Source organism: Cydia pomonella, chromosome 6 (genome assembly GCF_033807575.1).
Source record: "Cydia pomonella isolate Wapato2018A chromosome 6, ilCydPomo1, whole genome shotgun sequence".
Classification (NCBI taxonomy): Eukaryota; Metazoa; Arthropoda; class Insecta; order Lepidoptera; family Tortricidae; genus Cydia; species Cydia pomonella.
In genome coordinates this window covers 10,446,524-10,471,731 of record NC_084708.1, presented here as the reverse complement: position 1 = coordinate 10,471,731, position 25,208 = coordinate 10,446,524, and the positions used below count along the sequence as shown (strand labels likewise).

General features: G+C 38.7%; 1 protein-coding gene across 1 annotated transcript; it reads right to left on the bottom strand.

The window, feature by feature from the left end:
- Window positions 1-268: 268 nt before the first annotated feature.
- On the bottom strand, window positions 269-24,990 carry LOC133518925 (integrator complex subunit 6). The gene is made up of 16 exons (XM_061852712.1): window positions 24,125-24,990; window positions 23,954-24,031; window positions 23,058-23,297; window positions 18,594-18,774; window positions 13,959-14,179; window positions 11,937-12,119; window positions 11,332-11,484; window positions 10,737-10,967; window positions 10,233-10,427; window positions 9,490-9,699; window positions 7,177-7,377; window positions 6,196-6,558; window positions 4,513-4,687; window positions 3,924-4,102; window positions 2,355-2,478; window positions 269-1,644 (listed from the first exon to the last, which is right to left on the bottom strand). The coding sequence occupies exons 1-16, from the start codon at window positions 24,239-24,241 to the stop codon at window positions 1,415-1,417; spliced, it is 3,081 nt and encodes a 1,026-aa protein (XP_061708696.1). The 5' UTR covers window positions 24,242-24,990; the 3' UTR covers window positions 269-1,414.
- Window positions 24,991-25,208: the final 218 nt, after the last annotated feature.

Genomic DNA, 25,208 nt, shown 5'->3' with positions numbered 1-25,208 from the left:
ATCAGTTGATCAACATATTATTTTAAAACGCGCAATTTGATTATCCAGTCTATTGTCCGAATAACGCAATTTGTGGAATATCATTCAAATTATCAACATAACTGATGTTTCCAAGATATGCCAATGACCGAATTTATGGATTACCAGTATAACTATAACATATTTATCTATGCTAACGGTGTTTCTTGAATTTATTTTTTGAAAACAAAGGGCCTAGCCTTGATTGTATCGTATGGCAAATATAGTGTACAAATAAAAACTCGTAATGTAAAAATCCAATAAGGATTATAATTTATTTAAAAAAGATATATACACTTTACAATTGACCAATGCATTGAAGCATCCTACACAGATATTATCATTGGTATAATACATTATATTTATTATATACAATATTTTTACAAATCTCTGAACACTATTTTAATGTCATTTTGTGCTTTAAAATTCACAATAAAAGAGGATTTCATTATATGTATAGAAGTATTAAGTTCGAGGTGAAAATTCACGAAACGAATTAAGTACTTATTGCAAGGTATTTATTTTAAAATGATTCCACAAATGAATCACGTCTTAAACTTACATATTCCGTCTTTTTCAATACAACTACTGTGAACACAAAATGACAATAAAATTCGTCCAATTTGATCAAAACTCAGACTGACACATGTTTAAAATGAAATTTAATGCAATTAATTAAAATAAATGCTTTGGACATCATACTTAACTGATGAGATTAGGAAGACAAGGCAAGTCTTCCAAAGTACTGACAGTTAGTGTATAGATTAGTGATATTAATGGTAAAAGGCGGAAACGTCGTCGTAGGGACCCAACTATACATATTTATTAACACTGACATCTTTTATAAAATAATAAATAATAGGTAAATAAAAAGGACGACTAGAGGTCCATAGATTGGAGGATATCTCAATCCAGAGCCTGTATTCTACGACCTGTTAGATCTATTTAATATCATAATTTTTGTGAGCCCCGATTTCACTTATGCGTAATCAGATCACGTATTTCTAAGTACCAAATAGATAGAAAAACTAAGTCACAGAATACGGCAATGTAGAACATTCTGAATCATAAATTTTGACGACCACAGAACGCCTAAAGTATTAAGTTTGGTATAGACATTAGGATATTTAAACAAGAACACATTTTAAGTAAATATTATTGCATGTATCACATTATATTACTTCTCACTGTGTAAGCGTTTTGTTCTGATGCTTATATCACTATAAAGTGTTAAGGCAAAACATTTACGGTATACGACGACATTGTCCGATAACCAAGTATCCGATGTCGATAAATATCTTGTCAGCGATAACCGGTCTTAAAGTACCCACGTTATTGCTCCAGTTTTATTACGGCGTGTTGGTAAGTCCCGAACGTCCGTCAATTTCACGTAACACTAGCTGTAGTTGTTAGTGGAGTTACTATACACAGAATTTGTTAATCTCTTCATGTTAACCGAAGCACTGTTACCGTTTTTCTCTAGGCCCGCTAAAAAGTCTTCCAATAGTTTTGCTAAAGCCTTTCTTTTGAACCTTAACGATTCGTTTATCACTTCACGTATTAGTTCTTTTTTAATATCAACACTGCCTTTTAATTGTTTTAAGTGTTCAAACAATTTCGCGAAATCTGAAACAAAATGACATGCTTTAGAAAATATTTCTCGGAAACTTCCTTAAAAAATTTGATGTTCTCAATTAAAAGGTGCCACATTGTCGCTAACCGTAAAGACGAAATTTGCTCGTATCTTTATACGAATAACCCATCAGCCCATCATTATGGCAAGCGACAATCTGGTACATTTTGCTTGAGAACGACACAAATATTCAATAAGAATCAAGTACTTTCAGACGACTTTTATACTTATATTTTTATATATATTTTTTTTAAGTATTAAAATTTCAATATTATAAAGCTTGCGTTAAAAGTATCATAAACTTACATAGAGCAAGATAATTATGAAAACTATATGATACGTGAACAACGAACATATTAATAGAATGAAGGACCCACGTTCAGGCATACTCGGAACTATATATACATCGAGTGCGAATTTGCATCAAAACGTATTAAGTATTTACCAAAGCTCAGCTTTACCCCTCAACTTTAATTAGGCTTATACGATTGGTAAGTCATCAAGTGGTGGTTTTCTAGTAGAATGTAATTTAAGTTTGCACAAATAAATGTGTTGAGTATGTGTGTGTTAAGATGAAATTTATTATCAATTTAGGCAAACTTAAATTCGTTCTACTAGAAAACCACCACTTCGTACTACATACACTATATAATTTTTCACTAAGCGTCTGAGGAAAGCACTAGACCTGTGCTGATATACTGACCTCTACCCGGCCGACGCACGGCTCGATACACTTCTGATCTCACGGTGAGGTTGTGTTTCCTGATGTCTGCGAGCTCTTTCCGAGTCGGTTGAGGTGGCGCAGGTGGCGGGGATGGTTTCTCTACCTAAAAAGAAAACAAATGCAATCATTTTTTTAACGCATTGGAATCATTAGTGAAGACAACATTGTATGTGTAATTTTAAAGAATCTGAAGAAAACCGTACTTGTTTCATGTTTACTTGATGTTAGAGCTAATGGTTCTTTATTTAGGTGGGTATGCTTAAATTCGCTTTTTTAGTATCTTTAATCAACTAGAGTATATTTCAATAAATAGGCTTCGGCACAACAGAATGGTCCATCGATAGTACATAGCCCTAAATCAATGAGATAATTCGTCCCTGGATTTTCACTTGAACAAGTTTTATTTAATCTTATAAAGCAAATTTATCATGTCATGCTCAGAAATTCACAAGCCAAATTAGAGAACCAAGTTAATTATTTTTTTCGGAACTCAGCTTATGATAGCTGTGAGCGATTTTCGCAATATTGTAAAACTGTAAGAAATTGAAAATATGTATGACTGTTTGTAAGAATTTAGTTATTGTTTTTGTTTAGTTATTTAGTGCATATGAATTATCTTAAAATAATTTATAATAAATTTAATATTATGAAATTAATTAATCTAAATCTTTAGCCGCAGTGGACCGTCTTCGTTCGGTCTAACTAGACACCGTGATGGTTGAGATGGGAACGTCAGCCGCTTACCTTCCTCCTGGGCCGCTTCCTGGGGCGGGCCAGCGTGTTGGCGCCGGCGGCGATGCCCTGGATGATGGCGTTGATCTGCAGCTCCTGCGAGTCGTGCGCCGGCGATGGTTGAGATGAGAACGCCAGCCGCTTACCTTCCTCCTGGGCCGCTTCCTGGGGCGGGCCAGCGTGTTGGCGCCGGCGGCGATGCCCTGGATGATGGCGTTGATCTGCAGCTCCTGCGAGTCGTGCGCCGGCGATGGTTGAGATGAGAACGCCAGCCGCTTACCTTCCTCCTGGGCCGCTTCCTGGGGCGGGCCAGCGTGTTGGCGCCGGCGGCGATGCCCTGGATGATGGCGTTGATCTGCAGCTCCTGCGAGTCGTGCGCCGGCGATGGTTGAGATGAGAACGCCAGCCGCTTACCTTCCTCCTGGGCCGCTTCCTGGGGCGGGCCAGCGTGTTGGCGCCGGCGGCGATGCCCTGGATGATGGCGTTGATCTGCAGCTCCTGCGAGTCGTGCGCCGGCGATGGTTGAGATGAGAACGCCAGCCGCTTACCTTCCTCCTGGGCCGCTTCCTGGGGCGGGCCAGCGTGTTGGCGCCGGCGGCGATGCCCTGGATGATGGCGTTGATCTGCAGCTCCTGCGAGTCGTGCGCCGGCGATGGTTGAGATGAGAACGCCAGCCGCTTACCTTCCTCCTGGGCCGCTTCCTGGGGCGGGCCAGCGTGTTGGCGCCGGCGGCGATGCCCTGGATGATGGCGTTGATCTGCAGCTCCTGCGAGTCGTGCGCCGGCGATGGTTGAGATGAGAACGCCAGCCGCTTACCTTCCTCCTGGGCCGCTTCCTGGGGCGGGCCAGCGTGTTGGCGCCGGCGGCGATGCCCTGGATGATGGCGTTGATCTGCAGCTCCTGCGAGTCGTGCGCCGGCGCCGCCGCCACCGACACCGGCGCCGCCTCGGGCGACGGCGAGCGCGGCAGCTTGCCGCCCATCGTCGTGTATGCGTCTGCAGGTACATTATACGGTCAATGTTTTACTTACAAGAATGCTACACTTTTAGTTTAACCCAGCCCCAAAATGGTTATTGCTCAGGATAATTTTAAAATGTATGACTTATGTGAATTACATTAATTGTCTTTTGTATGTTAGATTATAGTTTAAATCTTTTTTAATGACAAGTTCTGCTAGTTAATTATTCAATTATAATGGTGTAAAAAAACTCTTTTGAATGTATAATACCAAGGTTAAGTAACCAATCGAAGCATAGATACAATAAGTTTTCTCAAATCTAACGCAGAGATCAGACAGGTCAGACAAAACGTTGAACCGATATTTATAATAATTATGCAAATATAAAGACAAGTTCGCTAACTTTCCGGTCTTTACACAGTGAATGTCGCATAACAATGTACTGACCTCCGTTGAGGAAGGGTTTGACAACAGGCGGCAGGTTGGGCGGCGCTAGCGGCGCGGCGGGCGTGGCGGACGGCGCTAGTGGCGGCGCTAGCGGCGGAGCCGGCGCTAGTGGCGGCGGGGGCTCGCACGGCGCCGGCAGCGCGCCCGGCCCGCCCGGCTCCAGATGGGGAGGCTCCTGCGATATAACAACAAGAAACTTCATTGGGTATGCTTTAGACAAGGGTCACACATCTAAAAAGATGTGAGTTGGTCAAAATTATTATCCTTGCCTTGTATTATTATTATAATTGTAATTCTAATTTTATATATATATATATATATATATATTTTTTACATATAAATTGACTTTGTTTTTAATTTTACTTATTGATTATCCTGATCCTAATCGATTTTAATTTTGATCTCATTGCATTGTACATTTTATTTTTATGTATATTTTGATACTGATTCTAATTTCTGATCTTAATTTTAAATGTAAATAGGCTTTGTTTTAATTTTTATTGTAATTTTAATTTTAAGTTAGTTTTAACTTTAATCTAGTAGTAATTTTATTTTGACATGTAAATTGACTTTATGAGTATGAGTATGTTTTTTGTCCTCAAAAATGTGACGGGAGCTTTTTGTATGCGATGTTTTTTTTTTTTGTCATGTAAATCATAATCTTCAGCTAGAAAGACATGCAATAGCACTCGATTTTTTAAATTTATTTGAATAAAGATATGAATCCAAGCGTGACACTATGGTCAAAAACAATACAACAAAAAGAATGTTGACCAGAGTAATTATAAGGAATATTACGCGAAACTCGGCGTAGGTGGCGCCACTACCACAATCCATCACAATCGGAGGGTCTACCGCAAAACAAGAAAATCGAAATTTCGTTATCTAACCTCTCTATCACTCTTGCATATTCGAGCGATATAAAGGTAGACGACTAAATTTCGATTTTCGCGTTTTCCGGTAGGCTCTTTGTAAACAAACCTCCTTGATGCATCAATGTCATATTTTATTATCTGTGAAAACTTGTCAAAAACAGTTTAAGGCACAGTAATTCTGAGATACTCTATGGTTTACCAAAGGTGCTAGTGCTGCACTCTGGCGGCAGACCATAACAACAACATCATTTGAGACCAAAAATAGTACATTATTGCAGAGGCCCGGAAAGGGCAATTCTTGGGTGAGTTTCGATTTTGTCGACAAAGTATTCGAATCCACGACTTGCTTTTTCTGCCGAGGCATATATAGTGCCTTTTTCCAAACATGCGAAGAAATTAGGTCAAATAATCACAATTTAATCACTCAAATCGAACCTTCACATCAAATATGCCAAAAACAATTTCCCTTTAATTATTACAAAAAAGTTAAAGGCACAACTTATTCTGCCATTCACCATTCAATGTTCGTTCATTCAATGTCAGTTCATATTATTGTGCAATATACGATGGTCTTATACACGCGACACGAGACACGTAAGTTTGTTTATTGTACTATCTCACTCTATCCTATAGCTTAAAATGACCGGGTGTGTAGACGCGGCCCGCGACTATATTAATCGGCTATTTTCTTTTTTCTTAGTGGATACATATTTTTGTAACTACTATTTTCGCTACAATATGGTGAACATTTCCGAGCATATTGGAGAAAATTAAAATTGAGTTTATATAGAATGTGGTATGTACGTACCTCGGGCGGGCGGCCGGAAGGCAGGTCGGCGGGCACGGGCGCCAGCGGCTCGGCGGGGCGGCGCGGCGGCTCCGGCGCGGCGGGCGGCGGCGCGGGCGAGGCGGGCGGGGAGGGCGCGGGGGAGGGGCACGGCGAGGGGCTGGGCGAGGGCGAGGGGCAGGGCGAGGGGGACGGCGAGCGGCACGACAGCGCGGGGGAGGAGGGGCGGCGCGCGGTGAAGTCGGGCGGCAGCGGGCCGGCCTTGCGCTTGGGCGGCGCCGAGCGCGGGGACTCGGCGCCGCGCTTGCCGCCCGAGCCGCCGCCGCCGCCCGCGCCGCGCACGCCGCCCAGCCCGTCGATGTCCGCCTCGTCCACCATCATGCGCTGCGACATACATACATATGTGTTAGATGACTCGTAGAGTACGAAAGGAAACGACCGTAACATGTAAAAAATAGAAAGTGAAAATATACAATAATTTAAGCCACGTAAATTCTGCAACCTATAATCTGAAAGTTATACCAGTACCAATTAAAAGTAAAGTTCCACTGCACTAAAGAATGGTTGTACCAATTGAATCCTCTCGTTATCATTCGCAATTATGTTTTACCTTTTGGAAAATTATAGAACATTACTGCAGACGCCGGGAAAGAAGGGCTTGCCGCATGAGTGGGTGAGGAGATCACAGATAACGATACGGAGCCGGCAAGCCCTTTTCACAGACAGGCATGTATAATGCTTCTCTCAAACATATACAATAAATTAAAATAAAATCACCACTCAAAAAACAAATGTATGTACATATTATGCTTAAGCTGCATAGTCGGTTTAAGCATTGAGTACATTGCCCATAATGTCGAGAATTTTTTGCTTCTTGTCAGTTCTGTAAAATAAGACAAAAATCTATGTAGCACTGCTAGTAGTTGCCCATCTGCGCCATCGGCATTGAATGCAGGCAGTCATATAAAAAGTCCAACGAGATATGTTTTTCAAGACCCATACCTTATCTATCTTGAACGGATTCCCGAACATATGTTGCCGCACAGGCTGCGTCTCGATCTCCCGCAGCTGCGGCGTCATGCGCTTGAGGTACTCCTGGTAGTTGCCCATCTGCGCCACCGGCATGGAGTGCAGGCTGTCCTCGTCCACCAGCCGCGTGTGCGCCAGCGACGGCTGCAGGAAGTTGGCGCGCATTCGGACCACCTGCAAAACAATACCAGTGTAAGGGAGTGGAGGAGTAGCTTTACATGTAAGCACCAGAGTCGAGCTATAAGAAATTAGATTTTATTTATAAGAATAGACTGGAATTCGAAGCCACAAGAGCAACTGAAATGACATCATTTTATATTCATTACATAAGATCACGAATATCGTGATCATGTAATGAAAATAAATGTCGTTCATTACATGAATATCGTGATCGAAGCGCTGGTGGCCTAGTGCTAAGAGCGTGCGACTTGCAACCCGGAGGTCGCGGGTTCAAACCCGGCTCGTACCAATGAGTTTTTCGGAACTTATGTACGAAATATCATTTGATATTTACCAGTCGCTTTTCGGTGAAGTAGTTTTCCTTCGTGAGGAAACCGGACTAATCCGAACATGGCCTAGTTTACCTTCTGGGTTGGAAGGTCAGATGGCACTCGATTTCGTAAAAACTAGTGCCTACGCCAAACCTAAGGATTAGTCGCAAGCGAACCCCAGCCTCCTATGAGCCGTGGCAAAACGCCGGGACAACGCGAGGAAAAAAGGAAAAAACATGAATATCGTGATCGGTCTGGCTAGTGGGTAGTGACCCTGCCTATGTAGCTAATGTTCCTGGGTTCGCATCCCGATAAGGGCAATTATTTATGTGATGAGCACAGATATTTTTCCTGAGTCATGAATGTTTTCTTTGTATTTAAGTCGTTGTATATATATTACATATATCGTTGTCTGAGTACCCACATCACAAGCCTTGTTGGCTTACTGTAGGACTTACTCAATTAGTGTAAAATCACCAATGATGCAGAATATTAACTTTGCTTCTTTGTTTGGCCTAAAGGTTGACTAGTAGAAAATGCCGTGTAGCATTAATTCCGCCTTTTGTAACTGTATATTTTTTACAGTGCAACCAGGTTTAAATATATAAATAATGCTTCATAATAAGTACATTAGTGAAAGTTAAATTTAGTGCTCAAAAAGGTCGGTAGATCATTATGATGACCTTGGCAGCATGTTTACGAATAATATGCAGAATCGATAGCGCACGCACTCAAATGTCGTTTGAGCGTGAGCTTATTTACCGAGAAGGTTAAGTGTAATAGGTTAGGTGTGTGTATTTTGGGTAACATGGTATTAGTCTCATTTATCAAATCTATTAGAGTTATTAAAAAGTTAATAATTTTAAAAAGCGGCCACGTCCGAGTCGGGCTCGCCCATGAAGGGTTCTGTGCCAATTATGACGTATTAAAAAAACTACTTACTAGATCTCGTTCAAACCAATTTTCGGTGGAAGTAAGTAAGTAAGTAAGTAAATATTCTTTATTGCACCACAAAGAAGACAAATTTAAAAAACAGATTTACAATGTAAAGAAAGGTAGCAACAGGCGGTCTTATCGCTGTAAGATCAACTGAAACGATCGCGATCTGAAGTTTGCACGGTAATGTACATCATATATATATTTTTTTAGTTTTATCAATTTCTTATTTTAGAAGTTACAGGGGAGGACACATTTTACTACTTTGGAAGTGTCTCTCGCGCAAACTATTATAGTTTAGAATAAAATGATATTAGAAACTTCAATATCATTTTTGAAGACCTATCCATAGATACTCTACACGTATGGGTATGACGAAAAAAATTTTTTAAAGTTTCAGTTCTAAGTATGGGGAACCCCCAAAATTTACCGTTTTTTTTTCTCATTTTGGGTGAAAATATTAATGCGGTTCACAGAATACATCTACTTACCAAGTTTCAACAGTATAGTTCTTATAGTTTCGGAAAAAAGTGGCTGTGACCTACGGACGGTTTTTTGCCATTTGGTTACGGAACCCTAAAAACGAATCACAATAACTTAAATATATTTTAGGCATCATATTATATAGTCCTATTTATGAGATGATTATGAACTTTAATCTTACTACGAAGATAAAATCTTTAAAAAAATCATAACCAGAAACAAAGATTATTTCGTATATTAAGATCCAATAAATTGATGATTCTCGTTCCGTCACCGCAACAGGCCGACTACGAAGCCACCAAGTTTGTTAAGTCCGTTGCAGACCGAAAACTTGTCCCGGGGACATATACCATGATATCCTTATTGAAGTGCATACCTGATCCAACAGATCCCTCCGCTGTATATCAAAAGGGTTCCTATAGGTGTGCGCCTGGTTCTTGTTCCGGCCACGCGACAGGCCGACCACGAAGCCGCCGAACTCGTTGAGCTGGTCGCGGAGCGCCGAGAACTTGTCCTGCAGGCACGGGTGCGTCGTCAGGTCCTTCTTGAGCGGCGAGCGCGGCACCACGCGGACGCTTTCGGCCACCTGCAAGTTACAAGTTATTTATGTATTTAAACTTTATTGCGCAAAACATATACAGCATTCTCTACCAGTCAACCATAGGGCCAAACAGAGATACTTAGAATTGGTACAGAGAAAGAAATATATTGAATGAATTAAAAAAAGCAAACCATACTTATATAAACTAGTTATATGTATTGTTATTGTCAACTGAAATATTTATCACAATAATACTTTTACCTACAAAGGGGATCGAAGACAGACGCTGACTGCCGAATAATGTCGACAGAAAAAGATCTACAGCTATTCCTTTAACAGTTCATGAAAAGGACGCTTCGCACTAGGAATTTCGGACATTGACTCGCCAGGTTCTATCTCATCGCTCACACATAATGACACCGGTCAATGACACTGTGCGAGCGGGATAGCAATATAACTATCCACGTGCGATAGAGATAGGAACAAGCAGGTCAATGTGCGAAATTCCTAAGTGTCCTTTCTTTAGTTGATTTTAAGAAGTTGTTTAGTTAGACATAGGACTAAATAAAATAACTTACCTTTTGATTATTATTCGAAGAAGCCTTATTAATGACATCCGCACACAGCTTCTCAAATTCTATTTTAGCTTGGTTTTTCAGTCTTTTGAGGTAATTCAGTACGGAGAAGCTAAGTGAGTTGTCCTGCGTGTCAGGGATCAGACTTTGGACCAACGGTGCCGATGCACCCATCTTCGCCAATGCTCTTCGTAATGGCTGAAACGTAAAACGTAAGTATGAATTACATTTTACTCTTGAACAGTTAGAACCCATATTTAGGAAACGAATTTGCATTCTTTGTGTAAAACTAATTTCGAGTCAATCTACAGAAAAATATACAGCAAAAAACTACAGAAAAATAAGTATCATGATTGAAAAAAAAAAACGCTAGTTATAAGCACCAAACTGAGAAACAAAAATATACTAAGATAACGATATTATAGCTATAAAAATCTGGTAGTCATGCGAAGTCATTTAAGACGCATGACGGCCGCCTTGTATCACAATATAGCAGAAGCAGCTTACCGTGACATAATAAGAAGGCATCCTATCTAGATACTGCTGGAAAGCCAACTTCCACTCCGGAGTGGGCTTACACCGATGAACTTTGAAGAGGTCATCGAGAAGCGGCAGCAGCACCGGATAGTTATATGGTAGCACAAACAAATTCACACACGTGAGATTCGTTGACGCCTTCAGGTAGCCAAACGGGTGGGTCACTTCGGAGTTCTTGCAACCACTGTTTGCTACGAACACCTGAAATTGGTGAGGTGACAATAAATATAAATGTATAGAGCAGAAATGTAATTTTACTCATGAAGTTAAAAAAACAAAAGCGTATAATAATATTTGCTCTTACTTTAAACGGCAAATATACAACTACAACTCCTTCAAAGTGTAACATTAATATAGTAAAAATCACAAAATGTATTTTCGTTAAAGCGTATACACAATGAAATAGAGGTGTCGGTTTATAGATGTATGTTTAGCATGTACGCTCTATATAAGACATGTCTCGTCCAGTATTAAACGCAGTTGTTCGTCACCGTAGTGTGTCAATATGAACTCTGGTCGTTTCATGGCAACGTCAACGAAAAGAAAGATAAAAGAATGCACTGACCTGCCAGCAAATGGTGGGTTGTTTCCTGGCGAGAATGAACTGCGTGAGCGGGCTGGGCTCAAGCTCGTATTTATCGAACGGCAGGTTGTCGATCACCATCGGCTCCTGGCTCGAGCACGTGAACTTCACCGCGGGGTGCGCTGACCGCGGCGGCTGAAAACGTACAATACTCATTAATATGCTGTCGGGAAGTTTCCAAAATTGCGAAATGTTAGTATTTAACCTCGCGTATTTTTGTATGGGCTATATTTTTTTTTTAAATTTTCCCGATATTTCTGAGAAAATTTTCGTTCCACTTCCACCTCTGAAAACTTTCCGCAACTTGCACATCTGTAAATATACACATGACACGTATTTCCCATACAGTTTGTTATTAAATTTAATCTAACAATTATCATAACTCATTGATAAGGCTTTATTATTATGTAAAAAACGTAGGAGCATTGAGATAAGGCCTAAAGTTGAAATAAATAATTCCTCATTCTAAAGGTCTCATGAATCTACCAGAACGGAAGAAACCATTACAGCGATGTCTTTTTCTAGATAAGGGGATCCCCCGGACTCAAAACATTTACGTTGTTTGACTGTTCTTAATGTATGCTTACCAAAGTAGGCGCGTTCGGGTCGGGCCGGAAAGACTCTGGGATCGGCCAGAAGCCGACAGCGAAGCCCTTCTGCGAGACGGTCCGTGGCACGTAGATGAGCCGGCGGCAGGAGTGCCACGCCTGCGGCGCGCTCGGACCTTGGTTGGTGGTCATGCTGCTTTGGTACGGCCCGCCGTTCCATCGCTATAACATTACATATTTGAATTATATAATAAGCTACTAATATGTAAAGATGATTCAAATTAAGGCTTCAGAGTTGTTTTTTTGTTTTAGCAATTCTGCGCGACAGCAAATTTCTGGGGATTTATATATATATATTAATTAAGATACTGCAGTCAGCGGAAGAGGCTTCGCAAAATAAAGACATCTAAAGAAAACAGTTGTCTCAATACATAATCAGTGTTATTTTCGTAATAGATCTATAACAGTATTAATCATACATATATCCATGTAATAAGGCCTGAATTTAAATACAAATTAAATGTATTTCGATAGAGATACGTATCGAAATACATTTAATTTGTAAGTACCTAGATAAGAGCTATTACAGAATTAACTATTATTTAAAACCAATACATTAGTAATAATGGCAATATTGTAGATAGTAACTATGATAAAATCATGATTATGTTTTGATAATTATGAGTATTATGACAGTCATGTTTATTAAGTTACAATTTATTATAACACCGTATACAAACTTGTGCCTTTACTTATATGCAGAGATGATCAATACATATAATCGTCAGGTTACAACCAAAACTTACTGATTACTACTACAAGTTCAGAGCCATAGTGAACAGAACTATTAATAAAACAAGGTGTGTAATTATTATTTTGCAATTAGCGAGTTTTGGTTGTATTATAATTTTCTTTGATTAGTTGTTTTTTTTTTTTGTCCTTTACACTTAAGAGGGAAGTATACGTGATCGTCAATGCGAAAAGAGAAAACGTTTTCCACTATATATTTTCCGATCTCCATGATTTTGTAGTATGTAATTGACACAATGAAAAAAGGTTTATAGGTTTTCTTCTTTTTTTGCAAAAATACTTTTTTATTTCAATCGACATCAAAATCAAAGAGATTTGTTAAGATTTAGAAATTAAACTTCCGTAAGACATTTCGTGAGACAGACAAAAAAAAACCGGTCAAGTGAGAGTTCGTTTTCGTTCGTACAAACTTTGAATTAACTCATGTAACTATAAAGGCGAAAGACTTTTGATCAGAAGTACCTATACTAAGTATAATCAATTGGTATAATTGTGTACAGCGCCATGTATCGGCAAATTGTCTAAATTTGCGTGATGTTAATGTGGGAGGAGCTCAAATTGACCTAGTCACAAGACTTTGAAATTTTGCCCCGTCTTCATATTGGGCATTTTCCATAGTTAATTTTTAAAAAACTTTCAATGTCTGGGTTAGCATTTGTTCATAACTATTCCAAATCCATAGCTTAAGTGGTTCTCAAGATATTTAGCGTTATGACAGACGGACGGACGGACAGACAGAGTCGCACCATAAGGGTTCCTTTTGTACCTTTTTGGTACGAAACCCTAAAAACGGTTAAAATTACGTAAATTTTTCGTAAATGTTTCAAAATATTTGAAGGAACCAGTTTAATTTCCTTTAAATATTCTTATACTTAAGAAAAAATGTGTGACTTCATTAAGTTGTAATAAAACTACCGGACTATTCTCCAATACTACAAATGAATATGGCCCACAAGTTCCATACTATGTTATTTTTTGTGTGTTCTCGTCCATTAATGAATATGTTTTGCCTCAGAATTAACCCTTTACTGAATATGAGACCATATATGGCAGATATAATATTCAACTCTATTAACAGCTATTAAAGTTCAAATTTCAACAAAATATTTTTATGACATGCGTTAAGGGGTTGTCATTGAAATAATAGTTCCATCTAAACCAAGATAGTTGAGTTCGTTATGGGCGATAGTTGGGAGATTTTGGACTATAAGTTCGGTGGTTTTACGGCATATTATATTAAACACAACTTACCCCATTCCTTTCATTATCCCCTTCAATTTCCTTTTCCTGCTCCCCATGAGGAACCTCAGGTTCTACTGGTTCAGTCCCATCTTTCACTGTCCCCCCGTCGATCGGTGGAGGATCGGGCCCGATCTTCTCAAAATTGATCACCACGCCGCTTTGGACCTTTTGGACTAAGCTGTCGATGCATTGCATCAACATTCGGTGTGACGTGATGCAGTAGGACCGACCTGTAACAATCAATCTAGTTAAAAAATGATATAATGTGAACTGGCACTGGCAGGCGCGACAGCGCTTCGAAGGGGGGGCGAAATACCAAACGACAAGTACTACAGGGAATGTGCTTCCCCCTTCCCGATGCACAAGTAGAAAGCATAAGTAATATACTCAAACACGCCCACTTTGTCAATAGCAAAAGGCGCGAAATTCAAATGTTTTATGGGAATTCAACCCTTCGCGCATACAATTTCTAAATTTGCCGCCATTTTCTACTGAAAAAATGGTTGTGCCAAAGTATACCTATTACTTATAACATAAGAAGTCTATTAAGCTGGCAACACAGCAAGTTTTCATAAATAAATAAATAAAAAATAAATATTATAGGACATTATTACACAAATTGACTAAGTCCCACAGTAAGCTCAATAAGGCTTGTGTTGTAGGCACCTAGACAACGATATATATAATATATAATTATAAATACTTAAATACATAGAAAACACCCATGACTCAGAAACAAATATCCGTGTTCATCTCACAAATATATGCTCTTACCAGGATTTGAACCCGGGACCATCAGCTTCATAGGCAGGGTCACTACCCACTAGGCCAGACCGGTCGTCAAAACCCTTCATAACCCTTTAAACTCCGGCAACGCGCGTGTGACACCCATAGAGATAGGGTTTTAAAAAAATGTTAAACACAACGGTACGCAAGCTTGTTCACAACACAAGTACCGTTGTAAAAATATAACTACCTATTATAAACCCGTGAGACAGAGGCCGGGTCAATTGTTGACACAATTTATAACCCGTTTATAACAATAAACATAATTGAATACCACGTTGACTCCACTCCTGATTCCTAAGGGGATGTCTTGTTTAACTTCGCTTTATTACGTATAGGTCAGAAACTTAATTATTTATTCAAACATGAACATGAGGCTGTGGTATAAGTGATGACATACTTACATCGTAATTGTTTTTTATAGACATATGACGTAATTGGGCTCGCAAAGTAATTTTTTGTTCATGTTTATATCGTGTTATAGCCAACAGAACAGCAAAAACACTAACGTGAAGTTCTGGCCAATCGCAACTGGTTACTTAAAATAGTAAGAACTTTATACATGTGTAATTGTGCAGTCTTAAAAGTAGAGAAAACTAAAGCATTCATTAAGTCAGAGGCTAATGCAGACAACCATTTCACCCGACCATAAATAGCTTTTACTTTTATGTAGTGAAACTATCACAAGTTAACAACCCATATACAGCTCTGTGGTTAAAGTAAAGTGTTCATATTCAATCAGCCGCAGACAATTTTCTCCAATAAAAATATGAATGAATAAAAAAATCGGACTAGTGCGAGTCGGACTCGCCCACCGAGGGTTCCGTATTTTAAGTATTTGTTGTTATATCATCTGTGAGATTTCAAATGTCTAACTGCCGCCTGGTGACAGACGGACAGACAGAGAGACAGACGGACGGACAGGGGAGTAATAAGGTCCCGTTTTACCCTTTGAGTACGGAACACATACTTTGAGTGCACTTACAAATAAATTAGTAACATACGGGCGACGTAACTTTAAACACAGGAATATAATAAGAATAACATATTCTCTACGATGGGTAAATGACCGGTGTCGTTTTTTTAACCTTATTCAAAAAAATTATACATTAGTATGGAAAATAGGTCACAATAAAAAAGGCAAGTTATTAAACAGTTTTTTTATGTAAAGGCCTGAAGAGAAACTACATGCAAACACTTGCATGTACCTACACGGCATTTTATTTTTTTACTATGCGTATTTACATTGTAGTCTCCAAACCCATCCAAATCCAAATAATGGATGAATCATAATAAAAGGTCTAAAAAAGGGTAAAAAATCTCATAGATGTTAATGTGACAGAGATCACCTTGACACTAAGTGAACCGTATACCCATGCGACCACAAAAACTAGTCTGACAGGTTTAGCGTAGGGCTCTCACTATCCCCTTTAACGCACGGAGAGCATTTGTTTTAAAATAATTGACGTGTGAATCATGCTCAAAGGCCTTCCTTTAGGGTTCAGTTCGAAAGGATCTCTATGAATATTGAATGAACTGTCTGCGTTTAGACAGTAACTAACAAATAAGTCTCATCTCTAAACCATTCTAGTATATTTTTAAGACTTAATTTTTTATAATACAAAATACACTGAAACATATGTCTGGTTAAAATGCATGATTTATAAAAAAATATAAATAATGTTTAGTGTTTCATGTATACTCGTCAGACATGGTTTTTTTCATGTATATACAATAGATACATCAGCAAAAATAAAAATACAAAATAAACAACTCTTCATAAAACAAAAAAATGCCATTAACACATACACATACATGGCATTACGGAACCCTCGGGCGTAAATACGATCCGATGTTAAATATGTAATCCGTAATCACTTTTAATAATGTAGCATTTATGTTATGATATCAATTTGATCATTAGTAATAAATGTTACGATTATGATCGGAGGCTTATAGTGGAATATAAGATACAGCATAGTATAGTAGCTGAATATGCACAAAGGGTATGATCAGCTGATCTTTACAATATCATAAAAATAGAATACATGTTCATTTAAAATAATTATTTATTTTTCTTGCAATAGAAGTTTTACAAACGCATCAATGCGAGCCAAGTATACGGTTGATCGTTGGTAAGTAATCATAGATAATTTAGGTAAGTTTATGATTGGTGACGTGTCATAACCCTTTGATCTCCAATGACGGTCACAGATGTGCACGGTTACAATTTAATATTATCCTTCATGCATTACAATAAGGTTTACGATAGCGAGTCAAATACAATAGGCGTGGCGAAAGGTTAAAGCCCGAGGCCCGAGTCCCTCTCGATCACCTGGATGCCAGCTAGTTACCAATGAGAACAATCGTCGGTCTCAGCAGAATGGTTATCACATTAGGTTTTTTTCGTAGGTTAAACATTGGTCACTTACCACCGGTAGCTTCGTGTCTCACTCAGAACACGAGGCCTGAGTCCCTCTAAACTGCAGGAATACCGGCCAATCTAAGTCCCAATAAAACAATCGATGGTACCAAGCCAACGGAATGGCTCCCGTGTTAGCTCTGTGCCAATTATATAGCAGTTTATTTGTAGGCTAAAGATAATCACTAACCACCGGTAACTTCACAAATGGCATCGTTAGGCAAACGTGTCTGACGGCACCAGGCCCGAGTCCCTCTCGACTGCAGGGGTACCGGCCAATCTAAATACCAATGAGAACAATCTCTGGTCCCAACATAAAGGCTCCCCAGGCAGCTCCGAGTCAATTGTATAGCAGTTTATTGTTTTTTCTTTTTTTAGGGTTCCGTAGTCAACTAGGAACCCTTATAGTTTCGCCATGTCCGTCTGTCTGTCTGTCCGAGGCTTTGCTCCGTGGTCGTTAGTGCTAGAAAGCTGAAATTCGGCATGGATATATAAATCAATAAAGCCGACAAAGTCGTACAAAAAAATCTAAAAATTTAATTTTTCTTAGGGTACCTCCCCTACACGTAAAGTGGGGGTGAATTTTTTTTTTTTTGCTTCAACCCTACAGTGTGGGATATCGTTGGAAAGGTCTTTCAAAACTAATAGGGGTCTTCAACAAACATTTTTTGATAAAGTGAATATATTCGGAGTTAATCGATCCGAAAGAAAAAAAAATTGTGTCCCCCCCCCTCTAACTTTTAAACCATAGGTCCAAAAATTATGAAAAAAATCGTGGAAGTAGAGCTTAAGATAGACATTGAATGAAAACTATAGCGGACATGGTCAGTTTAGCTGTTTTTGAGTTATTGCAAAAAGTACCCCCTTCATAGTAAAAAGACTTACTTTACCTAATTAGGTCCTGATTATGCAAATTTGCCTATTTGTAGTATTTGTTTAACTCGCGTGAAAGGTACCGTTTCATCCCTTGGTTAACAATTTACTATACTTTAAGCTCCAGTTTAGCTTATTGTGACGGAAGAGTAACTACGGAACCCTACACTGAGCGTGGCCCGACATGCTCTTGGCCGGTTTTTATTATGATATACAACCGACGACCGGTTTGGCCTAGTGGGTAGTGACCCTGCCTACGAAGCTGATGGTCCCGGGTTCAAATCCTGGTAAGGGCATTTATTCGTGTGATGAGCATGGATATTTGTTCCTGAATCATGGGTGTTTTCTATGTATTTAAGTATTTATAAATATTTATATATTATATATATCGTTGTCGAAATACCCTCAACTGTACTTCGTGGGACTTAGTCAATTTGTGTAATAATGTCCTATAATATTTATTTATTTATTTACAACGAACCGGACGAAATACCAATACCGCAGGCGACAGTTCATTCCAGTTTAGCTGTGCGAGGCAGGTACATTAAACATTGATCACTTACCACCGGTAACTTCACACATGGCATCGATAGGCGACGTATCTGAGGGCACGAGGCCAGAGTCCCTCTCGACTGCAGGAGTACCAGCCAATCTAAGTACCAACGAAAACAATCGCTGATCCCAACGAAATGGCTCCCGAGTCAGCTCCGACCCAGGTATGGGGCAGTTCATTGGTAGGTTAAACTGTAAAGAAAAATAATTTGCCTTTATTCATAAACGCTCATCAACGCTAATTTAGCTATCATTTGTTTGTCCGTGACTTTGACATGTGCTTGTTATAAAGAGACAAAACATATTATAACTATCTAATATGAGTTTTTTTTTTTTACGGGGGAAAGAATAATTAATTTCAAAGCTTAATTAACCCCAATTATGTCCACCAATAATCTCAATTGGTACATTGTATAATATTTTTATTAGCGCATAAGTGGACTCTGATAATAAGTTCCATCAGAGATAATTGATTGAGTAAGTTGTGTTAAATCTAAGATAATTTCGTGCTTCGAATTTGACGGGTAAACGAGATGGTGCTGTACATTCTGAGGTAACTCTGATTATCAAAAGTTGATTTTGACAATTCAGTAACCGCAAAACATATATGACGCAGTACAGTGCCATTTGTTTTGGATGTCAATTTAAGGGACACGTTTTTTTCTTCGACTACCTCTCTATTACAATCAATTCTCCTTGGTTCCACTAATCAAAAAAGTCAGTAGTTCTATGTAATATGAACTACAATCGTAACTAGGAATACAAAAATGTATGATCATGGTTTTATAAGTATCATGTAGTTATTGACATGTGGTAGTATTCGCTGATAACATCGCAAAAAGTGTCTGATAAAAACATAATGCATAATGGCATACTTATGAGTTCTTTCTAATTCTAATAAACGCACTAGGTACAGTTATCCCGACTCCGCAGGATAATGTAGCTTCATCGAAACGGCTTTAACGTTAACCGATGGTCTCTGGAAGCACGCGAAATGGTCCGCGAATTTATAATTAGAACAACCCTGTATTGACTTAGATGGTTCTTGGCAATATGGAATTATTGTAATTTATAATCCCTTATCACCGGAAAGTTAACATATTCACTGCCAGCGTGAGCTACGCGTTACAAGCATAGCGGATAATGTGTTTTCCACTTTGTGGCGAGAAGCGTCTACAAACAAAGAACCCGCCTATCGGGTCGCCGGCAGTGAACGTGTTAAGAACCACTAGCTTAAGCGAAACGGATCTGCTATCGAGATTGTTACTTATATATGTACCTGTACAGTACATATAATGCTACTTTACAGTACATATGGGGCTACTTTATAGCACTAGTGCGAGAAGTAGCATATTACGTTACTGTGTCGAACATTTAAAGGGCCATATGTACTGTAAAACGTTGTACGATACATGTGCGAATAGGTAATTCGCAACTCGTGTCGATTTAAAACACTCCCTTCGGTCGTGTTTTAATTTATCGCCACTCGTTTCGAATTTCCTATTTTTCGCACTTGTATCGTAATGTACTATTACCGCACTAGTGCGATAATTAGCACATTACGTAACTATGTCGAAATTTTAAAGGGCCATATGCACCTACTGTAAAACGTTGAGCGATACATGTGCGAATAGGTAATTCGCAACTCGTGTCAATTAAAAAACTCCCTTCGGTCGTGTTTTAATTTATTGCCACTCGTTGCGAATTTCCTATTTTTCGCACTGGTTCGTAATGTACCTATATTACCTTTATACCTAGTTTAATCGATGGGTTCATAATATATTTTTCTGTATCACTAAAACCACAACCATTTGTGAACATAAATTTCTCAAATTAAGCATCTAGCATCTAGACGTACTCTCACTTAAGTTAAAATTTATTCGCGGTTCGTACATATTATACTTATCCGTGGTACCCCACGAGCTCTTGCTAAAATATATGTAGATATTGATTGCTTATTTTTACTTTTTACCTAAAGGAAAACCAGGTCACACATTTGGATTTCCTGTATTATAAACTCAACTACAGAATCAAGCATAACTCTACGTTAATTTGTCTATATCATTTGAAGAGTTATCTTTTTATTTATATTTGGTGTTGGAGTAGTAAATGAAAAGTTTAAACACAGTAGCAGCAGTGAACTTAAGCACAACCTCAAACAAAACATACTGCTAACTGAATAAAAGTGATTTCATCGTATTGCATCACATAGGTAAACTACGAAATTTTATTTCGTAACCACGGTAGATATTATGCTGTGGTTGAACCTTCATAAAACAAACTTCTGATAAGAGAGCTATTGCTAGGTATAGCTAGTGGGTATAGGTATTAAAATTCGGAGTAGATTTCTTTTTCGAAATGAGTAGGACACCTAATTTAAGTCACCAGAGATCTGGGTCAAGCCAATTAAGGCAATCCTGAATTAAATTAATATTCATCAGTCTGTGAATAACTGATGAACCTAAACAAATATTTGTTGTTTTTATATGAATTCAAAAACTACCTTTTTTTTTTTTTTTTTTAATACTACGTCGGTGGCAAACAAGCATACGGCCTGCCTGATGGTAAGCAGTCTCCGTAGCCTATGTACACCTGCAACTCCAGAGGAGTTACATGCGCGTTGCCGACCCTAACCCCACCCCCCTCGTTGAGCTCTGGCAACCTTACTCACCGGCAGGAACACAACACTATGAGTAGGGTCAAGTGTTATTTGGCTGCGGTTTTCTGTAAGGTGGAGGTACTTCCCCAGTTGGGCTCTGCTCTAGATCTGGAATGACATCTGCTGTGCTGTGCCCTACCACACAAGGCGAGATGACATTCACATTGCCCATACCTCTCTTTTGGACGTAGTTTAAGGACATACCCGGGTCCACCTGATTACCGGGGTACCTGATTGCATAAATACATAATGGTAGTCCACTTTGCATTTATGTTGTATTCTTGATAGTAAGTAAAAATAATGGACTATGGTATACTGGTAAAGGCCCTGCATTTTCACATACTAACTATAAGTACCAATAAAACATTATCAGCAACAGCAACATATGTATAGGATGAATGGTAAGTAAATGGCCACTTAAAGTCAACCGGATTCAGGTAACTAATTTCGATTACGGAAACCATTACTAGTTTATTTTAAACATGGTATTAAGGATAGTCTTTTAATGTTGAAAGTCCATGTGTCCTCAGAGTTCCTAGAAATTTTAGGTTATTCATACTGTTTCATTTTACCAGGACAGGGGTCAAGAAACGTTTGAAAAAGACAGCCAATAACTACAGTAGTAAACATCAGTTTTAGGAATGTCAGAGCCATAAAAGTTGATTTGATTTGTCTAAGTCCTCTAAGTATAAATTATTTGGTGTCTTAAAAGACCACAAGTGCACTTGCAATTTTGACTCTCAAAGTTGTTGACCCCTGTACTATGAGAAAAAAAATATCCCAACTTATTCCTTTCCTATTTTTACAAGCTTTTATTTAACTTGCCCTGTTAGTATGTATGTTAGTGTGGGTCAAATCTTGGAAGCTATATTTAACCTACTTCCCAGTTTCTGATTGAGCTGAAATTTTGCATTATTGCAATACCTATTATGATGATATGGATGTGATCTGATGATGGAGACAGGAGGTGGCCAACTGTGGCCATGAGCCATAAAACAATACAAGCTATTTGTGTTTGGGGTTGTTACAATTGACTCGATGAGAATTTAGTTTACAGTTCAATTCTGTGAAATCTCGTAGCAATAAATGAACATCATTGCCTGTGGAAAGAAAAGTACAGTCAGTGATAAAAGCTTGTACCAAAAATGATATTTTTGCCAATAACTTATTGATTTGCCATTATATTACATATAACATATAATTGCCCATCGAAAGTAAGTGGATTCTGATCTGAAAATTTCTGGGTATCCTAAGAACATGACACACACTAACAATTAAAAAAAAACACCCATAGGAGGTCATACACAGCAAACAGGTTAATATGTGTTTATGGATTGAGGGCCTATACCTTAACTTTTTATTGAACCTTTAAACCACATACAGCAATACTACTTCTCTGTAAACCCGTGTGATAAAATCATCCTTTTATGCACAGAAGCTGTTGTTATTGTCCACCGGATAAACAAATTTAATTTTGCACCTAATTGTTTATCCCTTAAGTCCATAGCGGCAAAGGAGTTGCCATCATACTTAAAACAAAAACCTTTATACATTCCTACAATCAGAAATATGGATCAAAATCAAATGACTAGAACAAACTAGAAAGGAAGGAATCAAATAGTTTAAGGGTTAAATAATTATGGTTGGCCTTGATGGGCAATTGTTAATTCTAGGCAATTTACCCTGTGACATCTCTGAACTATTCTAGAGTTGCAAGAGCTGTGGCTTTAGCTTTTCTTTTTTAATAAGACACTAGTGTATTTCTTGGCAGCTAGTATGGTATAAACAATATCAAAGAAACAGTAGGAATACTAACTTCTTCTTGAATGCCAGCATTGCTTGATAGTTTCCCTCCATCAGTTATAACAACAATGACTGAGGGCTCCAAGTAGAAGGGGCACCTGCCCTGGCCATATGTGTCTATGCCTGTCTGCATGCGGTTTATGTTCAACACATCAAATGCATGTTTTAATGCGGCACCCATTGTTGTCAGTCCTAGACATTGCAAGTTTTTCAGCTCATTTATAAATGTTGCTAAATTTTCCTTCCATCCAGCCTGGAAAAGCAAAAAAGAACAGTTAAATAGACAAACATTATTTTGATTCTAGGATCTCGCAGTAATAAAGGTATATATAATTAAAGGAGCTATAATATTATTTAAAAAAAAATCATAACTTCAGATATTTTAAATTGTAGAATTTACCATGGAATCCCACAAAGGAATGCATGCTAAGATATAGGACCTCAGATTACTTTTGACTATATAATGATAATTTGAGCAAGCACTATTGAAATCCAATATGATTTTATGAGATGTAAAAGAATTACTAATCAGGATTACTCTATTCCATGAGTAATGAATAATAATTCATTTCACTGCTACGTGCGTGAAGTACACCATGGTAGTACAAATTCATATTTCCCTCTCTTATCGCCATTTTCGTCGAGTACCGGATTGGCCAATAGGATTGTGCGACGAGAGCGCAGTCGCGAACGCTATCGCGGAGGCAGCAACGGTGGCGGCAGCGGCTTGTCCTGTTTACGTCGTTCTGTCTATTTCAGTAAAATTCGCACCTTCAAAGTATGGACATGGACTGGACTGCAGATCACAGTGATTCTTCTAAGGATGCTGCAAAACCGGCGTCACTATGCCCCTTTATGCACATGATAAAGAAAATAATTTGAAAACGTGTTTACTTCGATAATACTAACCTTGATGTTCGCGGGTGGCTCTTCGAAAGTTAGAAGCATATACCTGTCACCTCTGCTTTCAGGGGAACGTTGACGTACCTATGAAGTAAAATTATGCAGATTTAGCAATCACGCGATAAACAAATAAATCACAAAACGAGGCAGTTGACGAGTCGATGACACTGCACGTACCTTTACGAACGTTTCCACAGCGCCCTTGGCTACATCGAGCAATGTTGGGCGTCCGCCCAAATAAGCTCTTTGATTCATAGAGGCTGATGTATCTATTAGAAAAACTATTATAGTCATCGTGAAAATTGCCTAAATATTCCTCTAAATACATTAAAATATGCGCACTGTAATGAACTAAGAACAAAAATGGCCGCTACATCGTACGCAGACTCGTTGAGAGGCGACCGTCCGACAGCCGCTTCGACGAGCAGCTGAACAAGCTACGCCACGAAGACTCCAAAAGTACCACGTGACCTAATCATACGTTCGGTTATTTTCGGCTTCCAATAGAAAAACGTTCGGGTTTGCTCGGAAACTCGGCAGCTTAGCTTTTATGTTGCCATAATAAGTAACACATTTTCCTTTTTAATTATATTTAATTATCCCCATAACTCCCATAGCTGTTGTGAGTGAAATATACGTTACGTGTGTATTTTCATTCAATAATACTCTACTATAATACTATTAAGCAAATACTCTTATAATTTGTTTTAACCATATTAAGCGGTTTAGGGCTTAAGCACCTATTACATCCACACTTCCCGATATCGGGCCCAAAATCAGTCTCGATTTCGGGCCTGATAATTGTTTTCCGTTTCACAGAATATCAGCACATCGTCATCAATATTTGAACTGTAATAGGGTTGTTTCCATCTACAAATCTTAGGGCAGAATTGTATCCCAATAAATTCTTTTGGATTATAAGAACATGTTAAACTACTTTTAGGGGACCTGTAATGACCATATTTTTGTAAATATTGAATTTAAAATATCTTTTGGCACACGTCACGTGACCGAACTCGAAATGTCATTGAAGATTCTGATGACGTCACAACTCTCGGATTGGCACTGTTGACAGTTACGCGATAAACAACAAATTACAAATGTCAGTTGACAGTTCGTATCTTCCACGTGTGTATGTAGTTATGTGTCAAACCGTAAACTGTGACGTCACACAATTTTCAAAGAGCGATTTGGGCGCGAAAGCATATGTCAAAATATATTTTGTTAATTTAACATATTTAAAGCCGTTTTTAGTATAAAA